The following is a 21,024-nucleotide window of genomic DNA, read 5'->3' as shown; positions in this document are numbered from 1 at the left end:
ACGTGCAAACTCCACACAGTCAGTCGCCTGAGGCGGGAATTGAACCCGGGTCTCTGGCGCTGTGAGGCAGCAGTGCTAACCACTGTGCCACCGTGCCGCCCACTACTATTATAGGACAAGCCAACAGAGAACAGCCATGGAATTCCTAGAGGCATGGTACTCATCCACCGATTCAATCAATAAGCACATCGATCTGGACCCAATATACTGACCACTGCAGCAGACAGCTGGAACTGACAACCGGAAGCGGCAGATTCAAACCACTACAAATGGCAGAGGAAAAATCACAGAAGCGCTTCACAGGAGAATCCCAAGCGCTGAGGATGTCACCTAGACAGGGGATGAAACGTCTGCAACACAAATTCCCAGCTCGGCGAACTGAACTAGCCATGTCAAAACAGCAGCTACAAGAACAGGTCAGAGGCTAGGAATCTTCTGGTGATCATTTCATTTCCTCAAAGATTCCACAAAGCCTGTCCACTATCTACAAGGCATAAGTCAGGAATACTCCCCCCTTGCCTAGATGAGTGCAGCTCCAACAACAAACAAGAAGCTTGATGCTATCCAGACCAAAGCAACCCACTTGATTGGTACCACACTTACAAACATCCACTCCCTTCACCACCGACGCTCAGTAGCAATAGTGTGTACCATTTACAGAAGCACTGCAGAAATTCACCAAAGATCCTTAGGCAGCACATTTCAAACCCATGGACACTTCCATCTAGAAGGACAAGGGCAGCGGATACTTGGGAATACCACCACTTGCCAGTTCCACTCCAACCCACACACCATCTTGACTTATATCACCATTCCTTCACTCTGACTGGGTTAAAATCCTGGAATTCCCTCTCCCAAGGACATTGTGGATCTACCAAAAGCATATGGACTGCAGCAATTCAAGAAAGCAGCTCACCACCACCTTCGCAATAAAGCTGGTCCAGCCTGCAGCACGAGGTCCCTTTACTGAATAATTATGTTTCACGTTTATAAAGATGTATAAGGCAGCTTAGATTTCACGAGCTTTTCTGGAGGGTTTGAAGGATGCAAAAACTGAAAGCTTTTTTAGTGCATCTAGTTCAACTGATTATTGAAATGGGGTATCAATAACGCTTGTTCCATATCAATCTTGTGTTTACTCGAAACATGCGTCCCCCACATCCTGGACAACATTCATTATTCAGTCAGCATTATAAAAGGCAAAGTTTGCTATCAGCACATTGGTTGAATTTGCCACACATTATTACATCAGGGACTGTATGTTGACCACGCATCATTGAGTCTAAAGTACTTTGAAGCATTTATCTGTTGTGAAAAGCACTACAGAATCAGAGACCTAGATTTTAATTCTGCTGGTTCAAAGTACAGACTGCAATTGATGCCTTTTTTAAAACTGACACAAGTCATTTTGTTTTTGGAAACCATAGCTTCTATCAAGGCAAACTTTCACCCTCTTTAGGGCATTATAGCCTTCTTCAAACATTAGAAAACTCTTTTAGTCCAATATAATCCATTATTTTATCTTAAAGACTGATTACAGTAAGATTATCACTGACCTGTCACAGGCCTCATCCAGATCCGCACAGTCACAGCAACTGGCCAGTATATGAGTTTTTTCTCCATGGTGATTAATGTACTCACAGCAGCAAAGAGAGGCATCTTCGTCAGACATCTTTGAATGTTTCTTCTTCATCCTGTCTTCTCTCACACACCTAAATTCACAAATCGGTAAAAACAAAATGTTAAGAAATCAATGAAAAAGGATTTCTGATATTGCTGAGTAACTTAAAGGATGGAACGTATTTTCCACTAGGATTCCTGAAGAAGGGCTTATGCCCGAAACGTCGATTCTCCTGTTCCTTGGATGCTGCCTGACCTGCTGCGCTTTTCCAGCAACACATTTTCAGCTCCATTAGGACATATAACAGTTCATCTTAAAAACTAAACTCACATTCAATGTGTATATATAGAGTGCAACTTCAATGGGTGGGAATCATTCAATTCTGTTCATTATCAATTTTTGGGATTCAGCTCATGAATTTTTCACTTTATTTTTATATCATTAAGCAATTTTGGCGCATAAACTAAAATAAAAGTTTTCTCAATTAATGGGACATTGCTGGATGCACACGACAGTGAAGGCATCATTTCATAGATACAGATACAAATGGAGATTTGGCACAACGCTTAGATTTCATGTCTGGTATTCCCTAAAATGATCAAGTTAGCTCCTTAGTAGAAAGAGTAGATCAAACAGGAGTTGACAGTCCAAGGGTTTATTAAATACTACATTTACAGTAATACGATTATCATGATTCTTTAGAAGGGGCTTAAGAATGCTGGGATACTTACATTCATTAAGGGTAGGTAATTATACATGGGGGGGAATACTACATAATATGCACAGACCACAGGTATTTTTCCTAATAACTTGCATTAATCTCAACATACAGTCATGAAAAGTAAAAAGAATAAAGACACGAGGGCAATGAAGTTATCTTACATTATCACAATCCTGGCTCATCTCGCAACTGGGTATCAAAATTTATGCTGCCTAAGTCTTAAATCGCAACAAGTCCCATTTCCCCATTATCCATGCTCGGTGATACTGGCTCACGCGCAATGTCTTGAATTTAAAATTCTCAACTTCCTTTATAAATCCTTCCGTGAGTTCATCTCTCCCTAACTCTAACCTCTTCGGTTTCTCAACCTTCTGATATATTTGCATTCCTCCAATTCTGGCTTCTTGTTCAACTCCAACTTTAATTGCCCCACCATTAGTGCAGGAGTAATCTGTTGCCTGGACCTCGCTTTCAGGAATGCCTTTCCTAAACCGACCCACCTCTTTACCTCACCTGCCTCCTTTAGGACACTTCTTAAATGTTGTGGTTGTATTCGCCGAGCTGGGAATTTATGTTGCAGACATTTTGTCCCCTGTCAAGGTGACATCCTCAGTGCTTGGGAGCATCCTGCGAAGCGCTTCTGTGATCTTTCCTCCGCCATTTGTAGTGGTTGAATCTGTCGCTTCCGGTTGTCAGTTCTAGCTGTCCGTTGCAGTGGTCGGTATATTGGGTCCAGGTCGATGTGCTTATTGATTGAATCTGTGGATGAGTGCCATGCCTCTAGGAATTCCCTGGCTGTTCTCTGTTTGGCTTGTCCTATAAAAGTAGTGTTGTCCCAGTCGACCTCATGTTGCTTGTCATCTGTGTGTGTGGCTACTAAGGATAGCTGGTCGTGTCGTTTCGTAGCTAGTTTCTTTCCCTTAGGCATCTGTTGATGAAATTGCGCGGGTATCCGTTTTTGGTGAATACATTGTATCGATGTTCTTCTTCCTCTTTTTGCAGTTCTGGTGTACTGCAGTGTGTTGTCAGTTCTGGTGTACTGCAGTGTGTTGTGGCCCTTTTGAATAGTGTCTTGATGCAACTTCTTTTTTTTTCCATGGTGTGTGTGTGTGCAGGTGTGAGACACAGTGAAAGGCACAAAGTGCACGAATCTTTATTCAAATTCCACCACCAGGAAAGACTCCTGTTTATTTTTTTGATGCAACTTCTTTTGTGTGTGTTGGGGTGATTGCTTTGGTAGTTATACGAAATCATAGAACTACGAAACTAATCAGGTGGCAAATGGCTTGGAGGGGAACTTGAAAGTGTGGTGTTCTCATGTATCTGCTGCCTTTGTCATTCTAGATGGACGTAGTCATGGGTTTGGAAGGTGGTGTCTGAGGATCTTTGCTGAACTTCTGCAGTGTATCTTGTAGATAGTACACACTGCTGGTACTGAGCACCGGTGGAGGAGGGAGTGGATACAGAGCCAAACAAGTGGACTGCTTTCTCCCGGATGGCATTAATCATCTTGAATGCTGTTGGAGCTGCGCTCATCCAGGCAAGTGAGGAGTATTCCATCACACTCCTGACTTGTCCTTGTAGACGGCGGATAGGCTTTCTGAAGTTAGAAGGTAATTGTATTGAAATCATTATGCATGTTGTTGTTACAGTAAATAAAATTATCAATTTTTGTTATGGCCGGTCTCATTTCTTCAAAGCAAATTTATCTTCAAAATATCTTGGGGTGGGGCCTTTGGCATACTTGGCAGTAGTACAAGGGAATGGATCCATCCATATATATTCACCATTGATAATATCATTCCCATTTTGAAGCATATTGCAAAGATGGCTTAATGTTGCCCCATTACATACAAAGAGAGGGAAAAAACATTAAAACTGAATGACAGAGCAGTTAGAGTTATACAATCAGAGATGTACAGCATGGAAACAGACCCTTCGGTCCAACCCGTCCATGCCGACCAGATATCCCAACCCAATCTAGTCCCACCTGCCAGTACCCGGCCCATATCCCTCCAAACCTATTCATATACCCATCCAAATGCCTTTTACATGTTGCAATTGTACCAGCCTCCACCACTTCCTCTGGAAGCTCATTCCATACACGTACCACCCAGTGTGCGAAAAAAGTTGCCCCTCAGGTCTCTTTTATATTTTTCCCCTCTCTCCCTAAACCTATGCTCTCTAGTTCTGGACTCCCCCATCCCAGAGAAAAGACTATTTCTCTATTTATCCTATCCATTTCCCATAATTTTATAAACCGCTATAAGGCCACCCCTCAGCCTCCGACGCTCCAGCGAAAACAGCCCCAACCTGTTCAGCCCTTCCGTATAACTCAAATCCTCTAACCCTGGCAACATCCTTGTAAATCTTTTCTGAACCCTTTCAAGTTTCACAACACCTTTCCGATAGGAAGGAGACCAGAATTGCACACAATATTCCAACAGTGGCCTAACCAATGTCCTGTACAGCTGCAACATGACCTCCCAACTCCTGTACCCAATACTCTGACCAATAAAGGAAAGCATACCAAACGCCTTCTTACTATCCTGTCTACCTGCGACTCCACTTTCAAGGAGCTATGAACCTGCACTCCAAGATCTGTATGTCCAGCAACACTCTCCAGGACCTTACCATTAAGTGTATAAGTCCTGCTAAAATTTGCTTTCCCAAAATTTATCCGAATTAAACTACATCTGCCACTCCTCAGCCCATTGGTCCATCTGATCAATATCCTGATGTAATCTGAGGTAATCTTCTTCGCTGTCCATAACACCTCCAATTTTGGTGTCTTCTGCAAACGTACTAACTATACCTCTTATGCTCGCATCCAAATCATTTATATAAATGACAAAAAGTGGAGAGCCCAGCACTGATCCTTGTGGCACTCCACTGGTCACAGGCCTCCTGTCTGAAAAACAACCATCCACCACCACCACCATCTGTCTTCTACCTTTGAGTCAGTTCTGTATCCAAATGGCTAGTTCTCCCTGTTTTCTGTGAGATCTAACCTTGCTAACCTGTCTCCCATAGTGAACCTTGTCAAACACCTTACTGAAGTCCATATAGATCATATCTACTGCTTTGCCCTCATCAGTCCTCTTTGTTACTTCTTCAAAAAACTCAATCAAGTTTGTGAGACATGATTTCCCATGCACAAAGCCATGTTGACTATCCCGAATCAGTCCTGGCCTTTCCAAATACATGTACATCCTGTCCCTCAGGATTCCCTCCAACAACTTGCCCACCACTGACATCAGGCTCACTGGTCTATAGTTCCCTGGCTTGTCCTTACCACCCTTCTTAAACAGCGGCACCACATTTGCCAACCTCCAGTCTTACGGCACCTCACCTGCGACTATGGATGATACAAGTATCTCAGCAACGTGCCCAGCAATCACTTCTCTAGCTTCCCACAGAGTTTGAGGCTACACCTCATCAGGTCCTGGGGATTTATCCACTTTTATGCGTTTCAAGACAGCCAGCATTTCCTCCTCTGTAGTATGGATATTTTCAAGATGTCACCATCTATTTCCCTACAGTCTATATCTTCCATATCCTTTCCACAGCAAATGCTGATGCAAAATACTTATTTAGTATCAGCCCCATTTTCTGTGGCTCCACACAAAGGCCGTCTTGCTGTTCCTTGAGGGGACCTATTCTCTCCCTAGTTACCACTAGGGAGAGAATAGTCCTTAATGTATTTGTAAAAACCCTTTGGATTCTCCTTAATTCTATTTGCCAAAGCTATCTCATGTCCCCTTTTTGCCCTCCTGCTTTCCCTCTCAAGTATACTCCTACTGCCTTTATACTCTTCTAAGGATTCACTTGATCTATCCTGTCTATACCTTACACATGCTTCCCTCTTTTTCTTAACCAAACCCTCAACTTCTTTAGTCATCCAGCATTCCCTATACCTACCAGCCTTTCCTTTCACCCGAACAGGAATATACTTTCTTTGGATTCTCGTTATCTCATTTCTGAAGGCTTCCAATTTTCCAGCCATCCCTTTACCTGTCAACATCTGCCCCCAATCAACTTTTGAAAGTTCTTGCCTAATACCGTCAAATTTGGCTTCCTCCAATTTAGAAATTCAACTTTTAGAGCCTAACATCAGCAGTGTAGAACATGCTAGAATCTATTATAAAAATCATGATAGCACAATAGAATCATCGGTATTGGACACAGCCAGCATGGGTTATGAAATCTCTACCGGAGATTGAAGATGTAACAATGAGAGATAAGGGAGACCAATGGATGTGGTGTATTTGGATTTCCAAAACCTTTTGATAAGGCGCTTCACAAGTGAATAGTGGTAAATATTACAGTACATGGTATAAAGGGTAATATATGGTATGGATCGAGAATTGACTGACAGACAGGGAAAAGACAGTGGGAATAAATGGGTCTTTTTCTGAGTGGCAGGTAGTGACTAGTGGGGTACAGCAAGGATCCATGCTTCAGCTCAGCTGTTCTGAATACATTTGTATACATTAGATAAATAAAATCGACCTGAATGAGAATACCAAATGCAACATTTCCAAGTTTGCTGCTGACACAAAACTGAGTGGGACTGGTCGCAAGAAAGCGTCAAGGTGATTTAAACAAGTTGAACTTATGACTGATGAAGTACAACGTGTCTAACTGTGAAATTGTACACAACAAGGGGGAGAATTGAAGTAGTGATATATTGGGAACTATGCATATTCGGAGAGATTTGGTTAACCTTGTACGCCAGTCAATGTAAGCAAACAGGCAAGTGCAGCAAGCAGTTAGAGAGGTAAATGGAATTTTGGTCTTCAGTGCAAGATAATTGGAGTTCAGAAGCAGGGATGTCTTACTGCAGTTACACAATGCCTTGGTGAGACCACATCTGAAGTACTGCATGCAGTTTTGGTCTCTCTACCTTAGAAAGATATATGTGCCATACAGAGAGTCCAGAGGTTCACTAGGATGGTACCCAGGATAACAGAACAGTCCTATGAGGAAATATTGGTTCGGCTGAGCCTGCAATCACCAGAGTTTGGGAGGAAGAGAGGGGGTCAGATTGACATGTCCAACATTCTAATAGGGTTGGACACACTGGATGCAGACAGGATGTTTTCCCAGGTTGGGGAATCTAGAAGTCGGTAGAGGGTAGATGATTTAGAACTGTGATAAAGAAAACTTTCTTCACTCAAAGTGGAGTGAGCCTGTAGAATTCTCCATCACAGAAGGCTGTAAAGGCCAAGTCACTGAGTACATTAAAGGAAGTGATAGATCATTTTTTTAGGTTTTAAAGGTATCAAGAGGTATAGGGAGAAAGCAGGAATATGGTACTGAGATAGAGGATCAGCCATGATCATGGTCAATGGCAGAGAAGGCTCGAGGGTTGAGTGGCCTGCTCCTGCTCGCAGTTTCTACGTTCAGCCAATAATCTAGAAGGTATGCAAGGTCATACTACTTTATATGAGAAGGCAAGGATATTCAGTATTTTTAAAGCAGCCAACCATTTGTATTGTAGCAATTTCAAATCTGGCAGAAGACTTCCAATTACAGACAGAGTTGATTAATAGGAAAAGAAATAGGCTATTCAGCCCCTCAAGCCTGTTCTACCATTCAAATGAGATCATGGCTGATCTGTGGCCTAACTCCATATAGCTACCTTTGGCCCATGTCTTGGATAACATTTTATTAAGCAATCTCGGATTTAAAGTGAACAACTGATCCTCCATTCATTTGCCATATGTGGAACAGACTTCCAAACATTAACCAATCTTTGTGCGTACAAGTGTTAAATCATCAACCACAGAAACACATTTAATGAAATATCACTCAAAATTCATTTTCTAATGTTATACAGTCATAGAGTGATCCAGCACGGTAACAAACCCTTCGGCCCAACTAGTCCATGCCGAACATAATCCCAAACTAAACTAGCCCCACCTGCCTATTTCTGGACCGTTTCTCCCTCCAAACCTTTCCTATTCATGTACTTATCCAAGCATCTTTTAAACATTGTAATTGCGCCCACATTCAGCATTTCCTCAGGAAGTTCATTCCACACACAAGCCACCCTCCGTGCAAAAAAAAATTGTCCCTCATGTCTTTTTCAAATCTCAATCCTCTCACCCGATTCTTGAAATCCGCCATCCTAGGGAAAAACCCCACCTAACTTGACCTGTTAAAAACAGGGGGAAACAACCCTACGAGGAGTTAAATGGCATACAAAGTGTCTTCTACTGAATGTATCGCCACGAACATAAAGGACATGGCTCAAAAATTTATTAAAACCATTCACAAACCTCTGGTTAATATTGTGAAACTTATTTGACAATGTTTTTAAAAATATGCAATATATCAAGACAGTAAACACTCATGTGCCACTAGTTTCAGTGAGGAAAATATTCTATTAACTAAATCAAGTTAATAAATACTGGTCAGACAGTTACACAGTTGTATACATCAAGGGGGGGCTCAGGTAATATCAAATGTCTATTCCTCTCGTGAGGGACAATCTTCTAAATCCAAGAAAATCAAATATCTTAAACTGATATTACAGGATATAAATGAATACAAGTTATACTTTCACTGGAGTCATTCCAATCTCCAGGCTCATTAGCAGAGATGAAAATGCGGAATCAAAGTTTACAAGACAGCAGCGGCTGCATTACCAAAATTGTAATTGATAGGATAAATCTAAATCAGAGCATTTTTAAAAATAAAATTCAGTATTAGTAAAAATTCTTTTCAGATGAACATTTTTTGTCGAAGGTGCAGGAATAAACACAGCAAATGCAGGATGTCTTTTTTTGTTGTCACATATCCGGTCTAAATTTAGACACCAGGATGATACCAAATGTCAGCTAAGTAAATGGTAGGTATCAACTACAGCTTAGGCTAAACATGTTTCAAAACATCAAGTTTTAGTTCAGTTTCAGTGAATTTTTGTAACACCTGTTACTACTCTAGCATCACCTTGCTGGATTTTACACAAAAGCATTAATCAATATTCAGTCAATCGTTTTGCAACAGCAAGTAGTACAATTTGCTTTTGATTACTAACTGTCTGTGTCCAGTATCCATTACATACATATTGGCAAACCACCAGTAAAATGCAAATCATTCAATGTCGATATCACACTTTGACAGTTATAAAGTTAGAGTTATACAGCATGGAAAACAGACATTTTTGTCCAACTCATCTGCTCCGACCAGACCTCCCAATCTGACCGAGACCCATTTGCCAGCATTTGGCCCATATTCCTCTAAACCCTTCATATTCATATATCCAACTACTGTCAATGCCTTTTATGTGTAACTGTACCCGTCTCCTCTATCTCCTCTGGCAGCTTGCTCTGTACACACATCACGTGCTGTGTGAAATATTGATATACAATTGAATAAATGATAGTTCATTTAAATTAATTTTTTGAAGTAAAGTACAACTCAACAAAAAAACATTTTAGATTGACATTTAAATTGGCAACTTGTAACCAAGCAAAGAAAACAAGTATTTGGTACGGAACTTGGCAAATAATGCTGTGGTTAATTTAATAATCTTATCAATACTTCTTTTTAAAAAAAAAAGAAAAATGTGTATTTTTGAATGCTTTATCACAAATTCTTCCTGCAAGAATTTTTTTATTGGATTGTGAATTTAAAAAAAAAGACTGTTGTTAAATCTTATTTTAATAAATCCACCATTAGCTTTATTGAAAAAGTTACATGCAGCTGAACAAATTGAACTGAGCAACTATAATATTCTCCAAAAATTGATTGCTTAATAACTGGCTACTGGGAGCATTAAACGTTTAAAGATGATCTTATTTTCAAATCATTGCAATCAGTATGTTGGGGTGACATGCAACCACTTTCACCTTCGGTCGCAAAAGGTTACAATCTGCTGAGGAGGCCAGAGGAAAAGTTCATAAAATATCAGAGAAGATACTGGTTTGCCAACTTGCAATTGATTGAAAGATATATTGAAACAGAAGTACTTTTATAAAATCAATTTCACTAGCAAATAAAAATAATTTTCAATTTTCACATTTTTGATGCATGAACAAACCCACAACATATACATATTATTTTTGGTTGTTATTATGTAGTTACAAGTTAGAGACCAGATTGAGCCCAAAGTGAAGCTAACTGCAAGTTATTTTAAGATACTAGTTATTAGCTTCCCTTGAGCAAGAGTAATCAAGCTGAAGCAAAATACAAAGTACTTCTAGTAAAGAGTTTACCAGCACTCCTTTTAATACTTCTCACTTCCTGAATGCACCAAGTACTGTGAAACACACGTGTAATCCAACAATGAGAGGCAAGTCCAAGGTAAACTCCAAGGTAAAAGTAATCCTCTAAACGTCGAAATAAGTAGTCTTGTAGAATCAGGATTATGTTACAGAGCCAGTTGCATTCTCAGGAGTTCAAATATGATTTGTGGTCAGTTGTATGTGCTATCACTGAGAGCTGAAGCTTGCCAGCAATTTACTATTTTTACAGTAGAATTTGGCTTCCTTGAGGCACTAAGTTAAGTCGCATCACCATCCTCTCAAGGGCAACCAGGGCTAGACAATAAATGCTGGCACACTCTGCACAGCCCATATCCACCCCTTTTAAACAATAACAAAAAATCTCAACTACACATCTGAAAAAAAAAAGTGAAAAACAAGGATCTAATGCAGTTCATAATGCTATACAGGAACCCACAAGATTAAATAAAAATCTATTTGTTTGAGTAAAGTGTTTCAAAGAGTGCCAATACATCTGTGGCAATCAGTACTTTTTTCTTAAACAAGTCATTTTCTTCCTCGGTTCCTCTACCCTGCTACATAGTGGAGCAGGTACATAATTCTTTGAAGTTTACATCACATACTGGCAGGATGGTTAAAAAGGCATTTGGCACACTTGCCTTCATTGCTTAGTCCTTTGAGTATAGGAGTTGGGAAGTCGTGTTGAGGTTGTACAGGACATGGTTGAGGCATCTTCTGGAACACACTGTCCTGTTCTGGCCACCCAGTAAAAAGAAGGATATTATCAAGTTGGAGAGGGTTTAGAAGAGATCTACCAGGATGTTGCCGGGGATGGAAGGTTTGCAATATAAAGAGAGGTTGGATAGGCTGGGACATTTTTCACTGGAGCAGAGGTGGTATAAAATAATAGAGGGAGCTGCTATAAAATAATAAGGGATAGACAAAATTAATGGTAGTCTCTCCGTATGACAAGGTCAAATTGTACTCTAGGATTTTACCATTGAAACTCTACATGTACTGGGACCTCTGCTCTTTGTGATTTTGATAAATGACTTGGATGAGGAAGTGGAAGGGCGGGTTAATAAGCTTGCTGATGACACTAAGGTTGGTGGAATTGTGGATAGTGTGGAGGGCTATTGCAGGTTGCAATGAGACATTGACAGGGTGCAGAACTGGGCTGATAAGTGGCAGATGGAGTTCAACCTGGAAAAGTGGGAAGTCATTCACTTTGGAGGGCCAAAATTAATGTTGAATACAGAGTAAAGGCGGGATGCTTGGCAGTGTGAGGAACAGAGGAATCTTAGGGTCCATGCCCATAGAGCCTTCAGAGTTGCCACCCAGGTTGATAGACTTGTTAAGATGATGTATGGGGTGTTGGCTTTCATTAGGAAGGGGATTGAGCTTAAGAGTTGCGAGGTGATGCTGCAACTCTATAGAACCCTGGTTAGACCATACCCGGAATATTGTGTTCAATGCTGGTTGCCTCATTATAGGAAAGATATGGAAGTTTTAGAGAGGGTGCATAGGAGATTTACCAGGATGTTGCCTGGACTGGAGGGCACGTCTTATGAAGAAAGGTCGAGGGAGCTAGGGCTTTTCTCGTTGGAGTGAAGAAGGATGAGAGGTGACTTAACAGAGGTATACAAGATGATGAGAGGCATAGATAGAGTGGATAGCCAAAGACTTTTTCCCATGGAGGAGACTTAATTTTAAGGTGATTAGTGGAAGTTTAGGGGAGATGTCAGAGGTGGTTCTTTACACAGAGTGTGGAGAGTGCATGGAATGCATTGCCAGCGATGGTAGTAGAGTCAGATACTTTAGGGACATTTAAGCGACTCTTGGATAAGCACATTGAAGATAGTACAATGAAGGGTATGTAGGTTAGTCTGACCTTTAAGGAGGATAAAAGGCCGGCATAACATAGATGGCCGAAAGACCTGTGCTGTACTGTACTATGTTTATGTAGTAGGTAAGAGGAATATGGTTAAGCCAGCTGACTGGGCTTCCTTCCTAGTTGTTGCTCCCACACATTTTACAACAGCATGACTGAAATTAAAATCTCACCAGGGGAGGAATTACAGCCCAGGATCTTGGTTCTCTTACTTCACAGGACACTGCACATGTTCAAACACAGTGCTCCCAGGCAAGATTTTAACACTGTATGTTATAAGAGATTATTTTAAGAGATGTTGGTTTTAGGAACTGTATATGCAAATGAGTCAGGGAGCCAAGATGAAACCACGTTTCAAACCTCCATGTGCAGTCTGTAACTACAAATTGTAGTCTGAGCTGTTAAATAAAAATGAATGAGCATTAGTAAGCTGAATCCATGGTGATACGACAGTGTGATTGACATTGGTGATTTTTCCCAAATAAACAAGGGAGTGGTGCAAATTTCAAGACCACAGAATGCCTCAGACAAAGCATGAAGCATTACAGAATTGACATTTGCAACAAGACCCCAGAAACATAATTACATAACAATCAGTACTTTCTGAAGATGAACACAGTACAGGGGACAGAATGCACGCACAGAGTAACCCAGAAAACATCACATCATGTCATGTGTCATGTGAATATAGGGTTAATTTGACACATGACACGTCATGACATATCATATGACATGATAGTGTCACATCATGACATGACAATGCCACATAACATGGCAACACCTGAAATGCCATGTGATACATGATAATGGCCCATATGACAACACAAGATGTGATATGCGACAGTGACCCGTGACATGACACCCAACATGTAAACGACACAAATGGCACATGACATGCCAGAAGACAAGACACATAACCCTTGGCATGCCACATGAATATGACAAATGACAATACGACACTGTCCAGATAACAGCTATTTGAATCAATTTATCTATAGGTGTTTCAACAAGGGTAATTACGGCTACAGTGCCAAGCTATCTGTGCAGATAATGGAAGTGGATATTCATTCAATGATTATCAATACTTTGGTAACATTGCATCTTGGTTGACTTCACCCCCACAGTTAGAAGCTTTCATCTTTAACATCATATCCCCGAAGGAAGTTAGCTAACACACACAAGATCAACACTGGCTTGCGTGCCAGTGCAAACACCTTACCACTCAATCTTGTCAAATGTGTACCTAGACTATTAGAAGCCAATGACAAAATTTACAACAAAATTAACTACATTATGGCTCAGCCCTCCCTTATATTAGTACACAGATGATGAAATAAAACTATAGAATTTCTTCTTGGAAACCCTAAGCATTTCCCTTAGTGGACACGAGCAGACTAGCAATAGTAGGATTACTGGCACGTACACATCACAATACTGTGACCATTGAACAGATCGCCAAGATATCAATTACCAAGACCAAGAACATTGACACGGAGACAATCAACAGTTGTGCCCAGTCAGATTTGATAGCATAGGAAGCTTCATAGGCAATGCTATATTGAACCTTAAATGAAGACGGGTTCCATCAAGCTACTCCTTCCTGCTCACTTACAACAGGAGCTGAAGAGTAAGTTGGTTATGAAATGTAATGGCATTATCCAGTCTGTGCACCTGCATTCAGACTGATGCAGTCCTATAAGATGATTGCTGAAGAAAATTGGATTGGTCTGGGTATGTTCAGACTCAAGACATCGAAAACTTTCTCTCAAGGAATATGCACACAAAATGCCAAAATTACAGGTCCTGAAATCCAAATTTTCAGCAGCTAAATTATTTTCTAAGCCAAGCAACAGATTTCTTTGTCAGTACACTTGGCAGAGAAATCTCAGGAAATCATTACTTTCAGAACACCATTTGAAAGCTATGGCTTCCAGAGACTGCCTTTCAGCCAGGGATCTGAATCAGCAACATACAGACAGAATTACAGAAAATATTTCTGGATGTGTCTGTATTGCTGGCAATATTGTGGTAACGGGCAAAACCAAAGAAGAACAAAATTAAAATCTATACTTCCAAAAGCAAGAAGTGTCAGGAAGGTCAGATTAATATGTTTGGTTCGATTTATTCAGCTTGAGGAATCCTTCCTGACCGAGGCAAACTTGAACATGTAGTGCACGTTTGCTCCTCAAGAGAAAAATGACCCACAGAGATGTCTCAGTTTTTCTAGCTTCCTAACACAATACACACCAAACTTATCAAACAATACAATATCATCAACATAACTCTTCAGGAGAAAACCTATCCATATAAGACCACATGACAAGAAAAGAAAATAGGCCATTCAGTCCATGAAGTCCACCATTCCATGAGATCATGGCTGATGTGATAATCTTCCATCCATTTTCCTGCCTTTTCCCCTATAACCCTCAACTCCCTTACTGATAAAAAACATCCATCTCAGCCTTGTATATTCTTAATTTATAAGTGCATGGCAGGAAGACCATCATATTATGTCTGAATCACTCAGGAAACAGTCAGAAACTCACATCCTACAGTAATAGCATGACTCAAAGAAGATGACAATCCTGCAATTGGATACATCTCAGAGACAGTTGAACATGCCAGATGACAAAACAACCTTTTGGATCTATATCCAGTTATCACAGCACAAACCGCTATTTCCAAAAAAAGAGTGTAAAACACTTGCTCTAATATTCAGTATCACAGGATTTCATACATACCTGCTAAATAAGTAAGGAAACTGATCGCAAGCTATTGGGAAACGACTTGGTGCAAACCAATGAGAAGCACAGCACCTAGATTATACGCATTTCAGCAAACGTACAGGGTTAGGACTTCATTACCTGCTATAAACTTGACACCAAAATGGCTACACTCTGGACCTGGGCACACCATCACCAGCAGAGATTATCTTTGGAAGGCAAGGAAGGACAACCCTGCCAACACATCACCTGTCCGCATCCTGAGAGATACAGGACAAATTTATTTAAAATAACACAACAGAGAATGAAGATGGTGCATGACTAACAAAGTGTGGAAACAATGCCTAATCCACCCTTACAACGAAAGGTCAGAGACATACATTCAGCCTAAGGAGCGTAATTACCCATCAGGGGATCCAAGTGTGCCATGAGTACAAATCCTTTGAAGTCACAAAACCTAATGCAGCAACACAGAGGAGAAACAGAAGCCAATTCAGGAAACTGTCCAATATGCCATTCTTGTACAAGACACACACAAAAGCTAGTGTGGGTAATGAAGGTGTGAAAACTCATCACAACAACTATCAACACTAGACTCCAAAAATCTCTTGGCCTGAGGTGGCAGATGGCTGAATCAGCGTGGAGTCCTCTTGGCTTGACATGGCGATCTCCCAGCGGCCCAGCATGGCGGTCTTTGGGTGGTCTCTCAGCCTGGTATGGCCTCGGCGTGGACATCCGGCCTTGAGATGATTCCGAAGAGGTCTCCCAGCTTCGTGGATGCGGAGGTGAAGCCCGGCACAATCTGAAGTCAAGTCCCAGCGTGGACTGGGTCAGAAGACTGATGTGCTGAACTATTTTTTCACCATTTTATCATTTATTCCTAAATTCTGCAATGCTGGAATTTTTTTACATTTCTATTTTCCTATGAACTGTAACTGAAAAAGCTGTACCTAGGGTCCTTGGTACATAAAATGGTGCCATAAGCAGCAGCTTGTACACTTTTTACTGTACTCATTTGAGTACAAGTCACAATAAAGTTAAATCTAATAACACTTACAAGTTCAGGGCACCAAAGTGAGGAGTCTAAACCTTTGGAAGGTTAAACCATCACAGAATTGTCAAACCACCTATAGAAACATAAAATCCCTATTGTGTGGAAACAGGCCATTAGGCCCAACAAGTTCACACTGACCTTCCTAAGAGTAATCCACCCATACCCATTCCCCTACTACTCTACAATTACCCCTGACTTTCACACCCCTGTACACTATAGGCAATCTAGCATGGCCAATTCACCTATCCTGCATGTCTTTGGATTGCGGAGGAAACCCACAAAGACACGGGGAGAAGTTGGAGTCTGTTTCTGTGTAAATAGATTGCAACAACCCTAATATGGAATTTTTCTTGACAGTGGGGAAAGAAAGGACCTTGTTACTGCATTAAGAGTGGTGTTACAGAGTCAGCATCATACAGCAAAAAAACAGACCGTTTGGTCCAACCAGTCCATGCCAAACATAATCCCAAACTAAGCTAGTCCCACCTGCCTGCTCCTGGCCCACATCCCTCCAAACTTTTCCTGTTTGTGTATCGATCCAAATATCTTTTAAACATTGTAATTGTACTGTGGCCACCACTTCTTTAGGAAGTTCATTCTATATGCGAACGACCCTCCATGTTAAGAATTTGCCTCGTGTCTTTCTTAAATCTCTCTCCTCTCACCTTAAAAAGTGTGCCCCCTAATCTTGTTATCCCCAATCTTAGGGAAAAGATAACTACCATCAACTCTATCTATATACTTATATTATTTTATAAACTTCTATCAGATTGCATCTCAACCTCCTATACTCCAGTGAAAAAACACCCAGCCTTTCTTTATAATTCAAACCTTCCATACCCAGTAACATTCCATTAAGTGTCTTTAGAACCCTCTCCAGCTTGCTAATATCCTTCCTATAAGTTGGCAACCAGAACTGGACACAGCATTCTAGAAGAGGCCTCATCAAAGTCCTGTTTAACCTCAGCATGACTTCCCAATTCCTATACTCAAAGGACTGAGCAATGAAAGCAAGCATACTAAATGTCCTTGTAACCACCCTGAATGTATGTGATGAAAACTTTAAAGACTTATGTACCTGTAACCCCAAGTCCCTCTGTTTTACAACACCACCCAATTGCATTCAGATCTAGATATGGTAATGACCAAAGACCATGATGAAACCACATGACGACAGGACCATAAGGTACAGTAGCAGAATTAGGCCATTCGACCCAGAGTTTGCTCCACCATTCAATTGTAGCTGATATGTTTCTCATTCTGTCTTTTCCCCATAATCATAGGTTCTTGATTATTAAGGGAATCAATCTGTCTTAAATACACTCAATTACTTGACCTCTACATGAATTCCACAGATTCACTGCCCTCTGGCCGAAGAAATTTCTCATCTCAGTTCTAAAGGGTCATCCCTTTCCCCTAAAACTGTGCCCTTGGTTCCTCGTCTCTTCTACTAACTGTGCTGTCCAGCAGAAGCAGGACAGTGCCTTGATGCATGCATACTTATCTGTAATTGCAAGCTGTTGACTAAGGTGTTAAATAAACCTGTATGAGATGACACGAAGATTGGTGGTTGCAGATGACACGAAGATTGGTGGAGTAGCAGAAAGCATAAGGGACTGTCAAAGAATACAGGAGGATATAGATAGACTGGAAAGTTGGGTGGAAAAATGGCAGATGGCCTTCAATCCAGACAAATGTGAGGTGATGCATTTAGGCAAGACTAACTCTAGAGCAAATTATACACTGAATGGAAGAGCCTTGGGAAAAGTTGATGGGCAGAGAGATCTGGGAGTGCAGGTCCATTGTACCCTGAAGGTTGCTGCACAGGTGGATAGAGTGGTCAAGAAGGCATATAGTATGCTTGCCTTCATTGGACAGGGTATTGAGTATAAGAGCTGGCAAGTCGTTAAAATTGTACAGGATGTTGGTTCGGCCACATTTGGAATACTGTGTACAGTTCTGGTCACCACATTACCAAAAGGATGTGGACGCTTTGGAGAGGGTGCAGAGAAGGTTTAACGAGGATGTTGCTGGGTATGGAAAGTGCTAGCTATGAAGAGAGGTTGAGTAGGTTAGGTATATTTTCATTAGAAAAAAGGAGATTGAGGGGGGACCTGATAGAGGTTTACAAAATCATGAAGGGTATAGACAGGGTGGATAGAGACAAGCCTTTCCCCAGGGTGAGGGATTCCATAACGAGAGGTCACGCTTTCAAGGTGAGAGGTGGAAAGTCTAAGGGGGATACACGGCAAGTACTTCATACAGAGGGTGGTGGGCGGCTGGAACGCGTTGCCAGTAGAGGTGGTAGAGGCAGGCACAGTAGATTCATTTAAGATGTATCTGGACAGATGCATGAGTAGGTGGGGAGCAGAGGGATACAGATGCTTAGGAATTGACCGACAGGTTTAGACAATACATTTGGATCAGCTCAGGCTTGGAGGGCCGAAGGGCCTGTTCCTGGGCTGTAAATTTTCTTTGTTCTTTGAGAGTTGCAAATTACCTAAACCCATGTTATTTATCAAGATCAAGAAATGCAACCTGATCTAACAAATTCATGCAGTTTATTTCGCTCCTCACAAGTGTTCTCACATTCCTTTTCATTTAACTCTCTCAGCAAAACCTCCTTTTCCTATCTCAAGTGCTAATCTCATTTAACCTTCAATGCAATACTATTTACCTAACTATTCCACGTTGTACTGAGTTCCACACTCAGAGCATGAATAAATACATTTCTGCTGATTTTTTGTTGAATTTATTAATGACTCACCTGAATCACCCAAAAATGGGAACATTACCTCTACATCCACTCTATCAGTCTTTCCATGTCAAGACACGACTTTGAGAAGCAGACGTGTTATTTCCAGCCAATATTTCTCCACTAATCAATATCACAATGAAAATCCTGGCTATTCCCACATTTTTTTATAAGAAAGTTAATTGAGCACAAACTAGCTGGGGCATTTCCTGCATTACACACAGCAAAAAATGAGACACTGGCTGTAAAAAGCTCTGAGTTTTCATTGGTCATAAAAATGCTGTGTAAATGCAAAACTGTTTCTTCTCATTTACACGTTACACATGTCCCTCAGCCTGTTCGCTTCATATACCAATATTAAAGCCAATTTCATACTCTTTAAATTGAAAAAAATGTTTTGACTACTTTTGCAAATTGCTGACAAAATACAGTTCCATATGTCTGCTGGATCAGAAACATTTTTGATATCACAGAAACCATTTGGAGCACAAGGTGGCAAGTTCAATGCCAACTCAGTGATGTCATACCAGTAAGCATGTGTAAAAAGCTGGGGAGGATGCTATTCTGCTGAGGCACCATATGTCCACATTCAACTTAAGTTTTGTTTTTACAATATTGCCCACAATATTAGGTTGGTTTGCATTCTTTTGTGTTGCTGTTATTGTAACAATAGCTGCCACTTCTATACATCTATAGATGTTGAATTACTTCCAATATAGCTACCAACTACAATAAGAAGCTAAATACTCCCAAGTTTAGAAATAATTGTCAATCATTTGTTATAAGGAAATACTCTGGTCCACTTAACACACTCACTTGTGATATGGTTAAAAATGTTGTTTCCTTATTGCCAGTATTACAAATGCTAGAACGAAAACTATTAGGGCGTTACTCGAAATTGGGGGAGAGGCGGGGAAGAAATCCATCTTGCAGCCAGAAATATCTTTGAAGCAAATTATGCAGCGGGTGTGTGAACGACTTCAATGTCCCCTGTAATTAACATGTCCCACACGACACGATTTGCAGTTGCTCAGAATCACCGTCTCGGGGATGATCACATTCGGGTGCATGAACCAGGTAACAATCCCCAAGCCTGCACGGTCACCACACCGCTGTGTGCCCTGGGTATCATTATTAATATTTATTACAAACTACACTGGGAAGGTAAACGGCAAAGCTCGCAGTAAAATTGCGGGCTGGCTAGGGCTAGGTGAACTTCAGATTTGCGACGCGTGTGTCTTTCTCTCCCTCTCTCTGTATCCAGCAGTTGCAACACAGTTAAAGGGTTACATTGAATCACAGGACATCCTTTCCAGTGGATACCACCCCAACCTCTACAGTCTACCTGTGTCAAAGTGGCTCTCCCCTGGACACTTCACTCACCCAAGCTTGGCAGCATCAGTCAACAGGTCCCACTCACTTCCGCGTCTCTCTCTGTCTTTACCCTATCTTCAGGAGCGCTGCACGCAGTAACAATGTCTTCGCTGCCGGGACTCGGGGCTCCTCCCACCCCGTGCGCGTCCCCGAGTTCCCCCCACTCCGCGCGCCACCTCAGCCTCTCAACATTTGCAAGCCTTCCTCATTCCCAGCCTGTGCACCCGGCTCTGTGTCCCCTCCCTGGCGTTATTTTCCTACCAGTCCAAAAAAAGTTTCCGAGTCCTTCCTGTTACAATCGCTGGGCAGAGTGTAAAAGCGAGGGGAGCTGTCTGGTGGAATGCGTGTGCAAGAACACAGCGCTGGCTGGGCTACACTCGTGTGCCGCCTGCTGGAAGTTGCTTTCATTTCAGATATAATGTTGTATGGTTTTGAACTTTGTACACCCCAGTCCAACACCGGCATCTCCAAATCAGTTCAGATCTGAGTAGCTGTTAAACACCCTGAGACTGGGTTTTGGAAGTGTGCAGCTCAATGTCTCTGACTCTTCAGAACTCTCGCCCGAAACGACCTGCTCCTCCGATGCTACCTGACCTGTTGTGCTTTTCCAGCACCACACTCTGGACTCTGATCTCCAGCATCTGCAGTCCT

At 41.4% G+C, this 21,024-nt stretch overlaps 1 protein-coding gene across 4 annotated transcripts in view; it reads right to left on the bottom strand.

The window, feature by feature from the left end:
- Positions 1-20,752, bottom strand: part of zdhhc23b (zinc finger DHHC-type palmitoyltransferase 23b) — a 53,818-nt gene extending 33,066 nt beyond the window's left edge. For 3 of the 4 annotated variants that reach the window (XR_006313136.1, XM_043700625.1, XM_043700628.1), the window contains exons 1-2: positions 20,383-20,528; positions 1,557-1,712 (exon numbers count right to left, since the gene is read on the bottom strand). Coding sequence is in view for 3 of the 4 variants with exons in the window: in XM_043700625.1 (XP_043556560.1) it covers positions 1,557-1,693 (137 nt within the window). In the remaining variant the exon portion in view is untranslated. Of the gene's footprint in view, positions 1-1,556; positions 1,713-20,382; positions 20,529-20,634 lie in introns of those variants that run through there. The other variant, XM_043700626.1, reaches the window with a different exon arrangement.
- Between the last annotated feature and the right edge of the window lie 272 nt (positions 20,753-21,024).

The sequence above is a fragment of the Chiloscyllium plagiosum genome, chromosome 12 (assembly GCF_004010195.1).
Source record: "Chiloscyllium plagiosum isolate BGI_BamShark_2017 chromosome 12, ASM401019v2, whole genome shotgun sequence".
In the NCBI taxonomy this organism is placed as follows: Eukaryota; Metazoa; Chordata; class Chondrichthyes; order Orectolobiformes; family Hemiscylliidae; genus Chiloscyllium; species Chiloscyllium plagiosum.
This window is presented reverse-complemented; position numbering and strand designations above follow the sequence as displayed.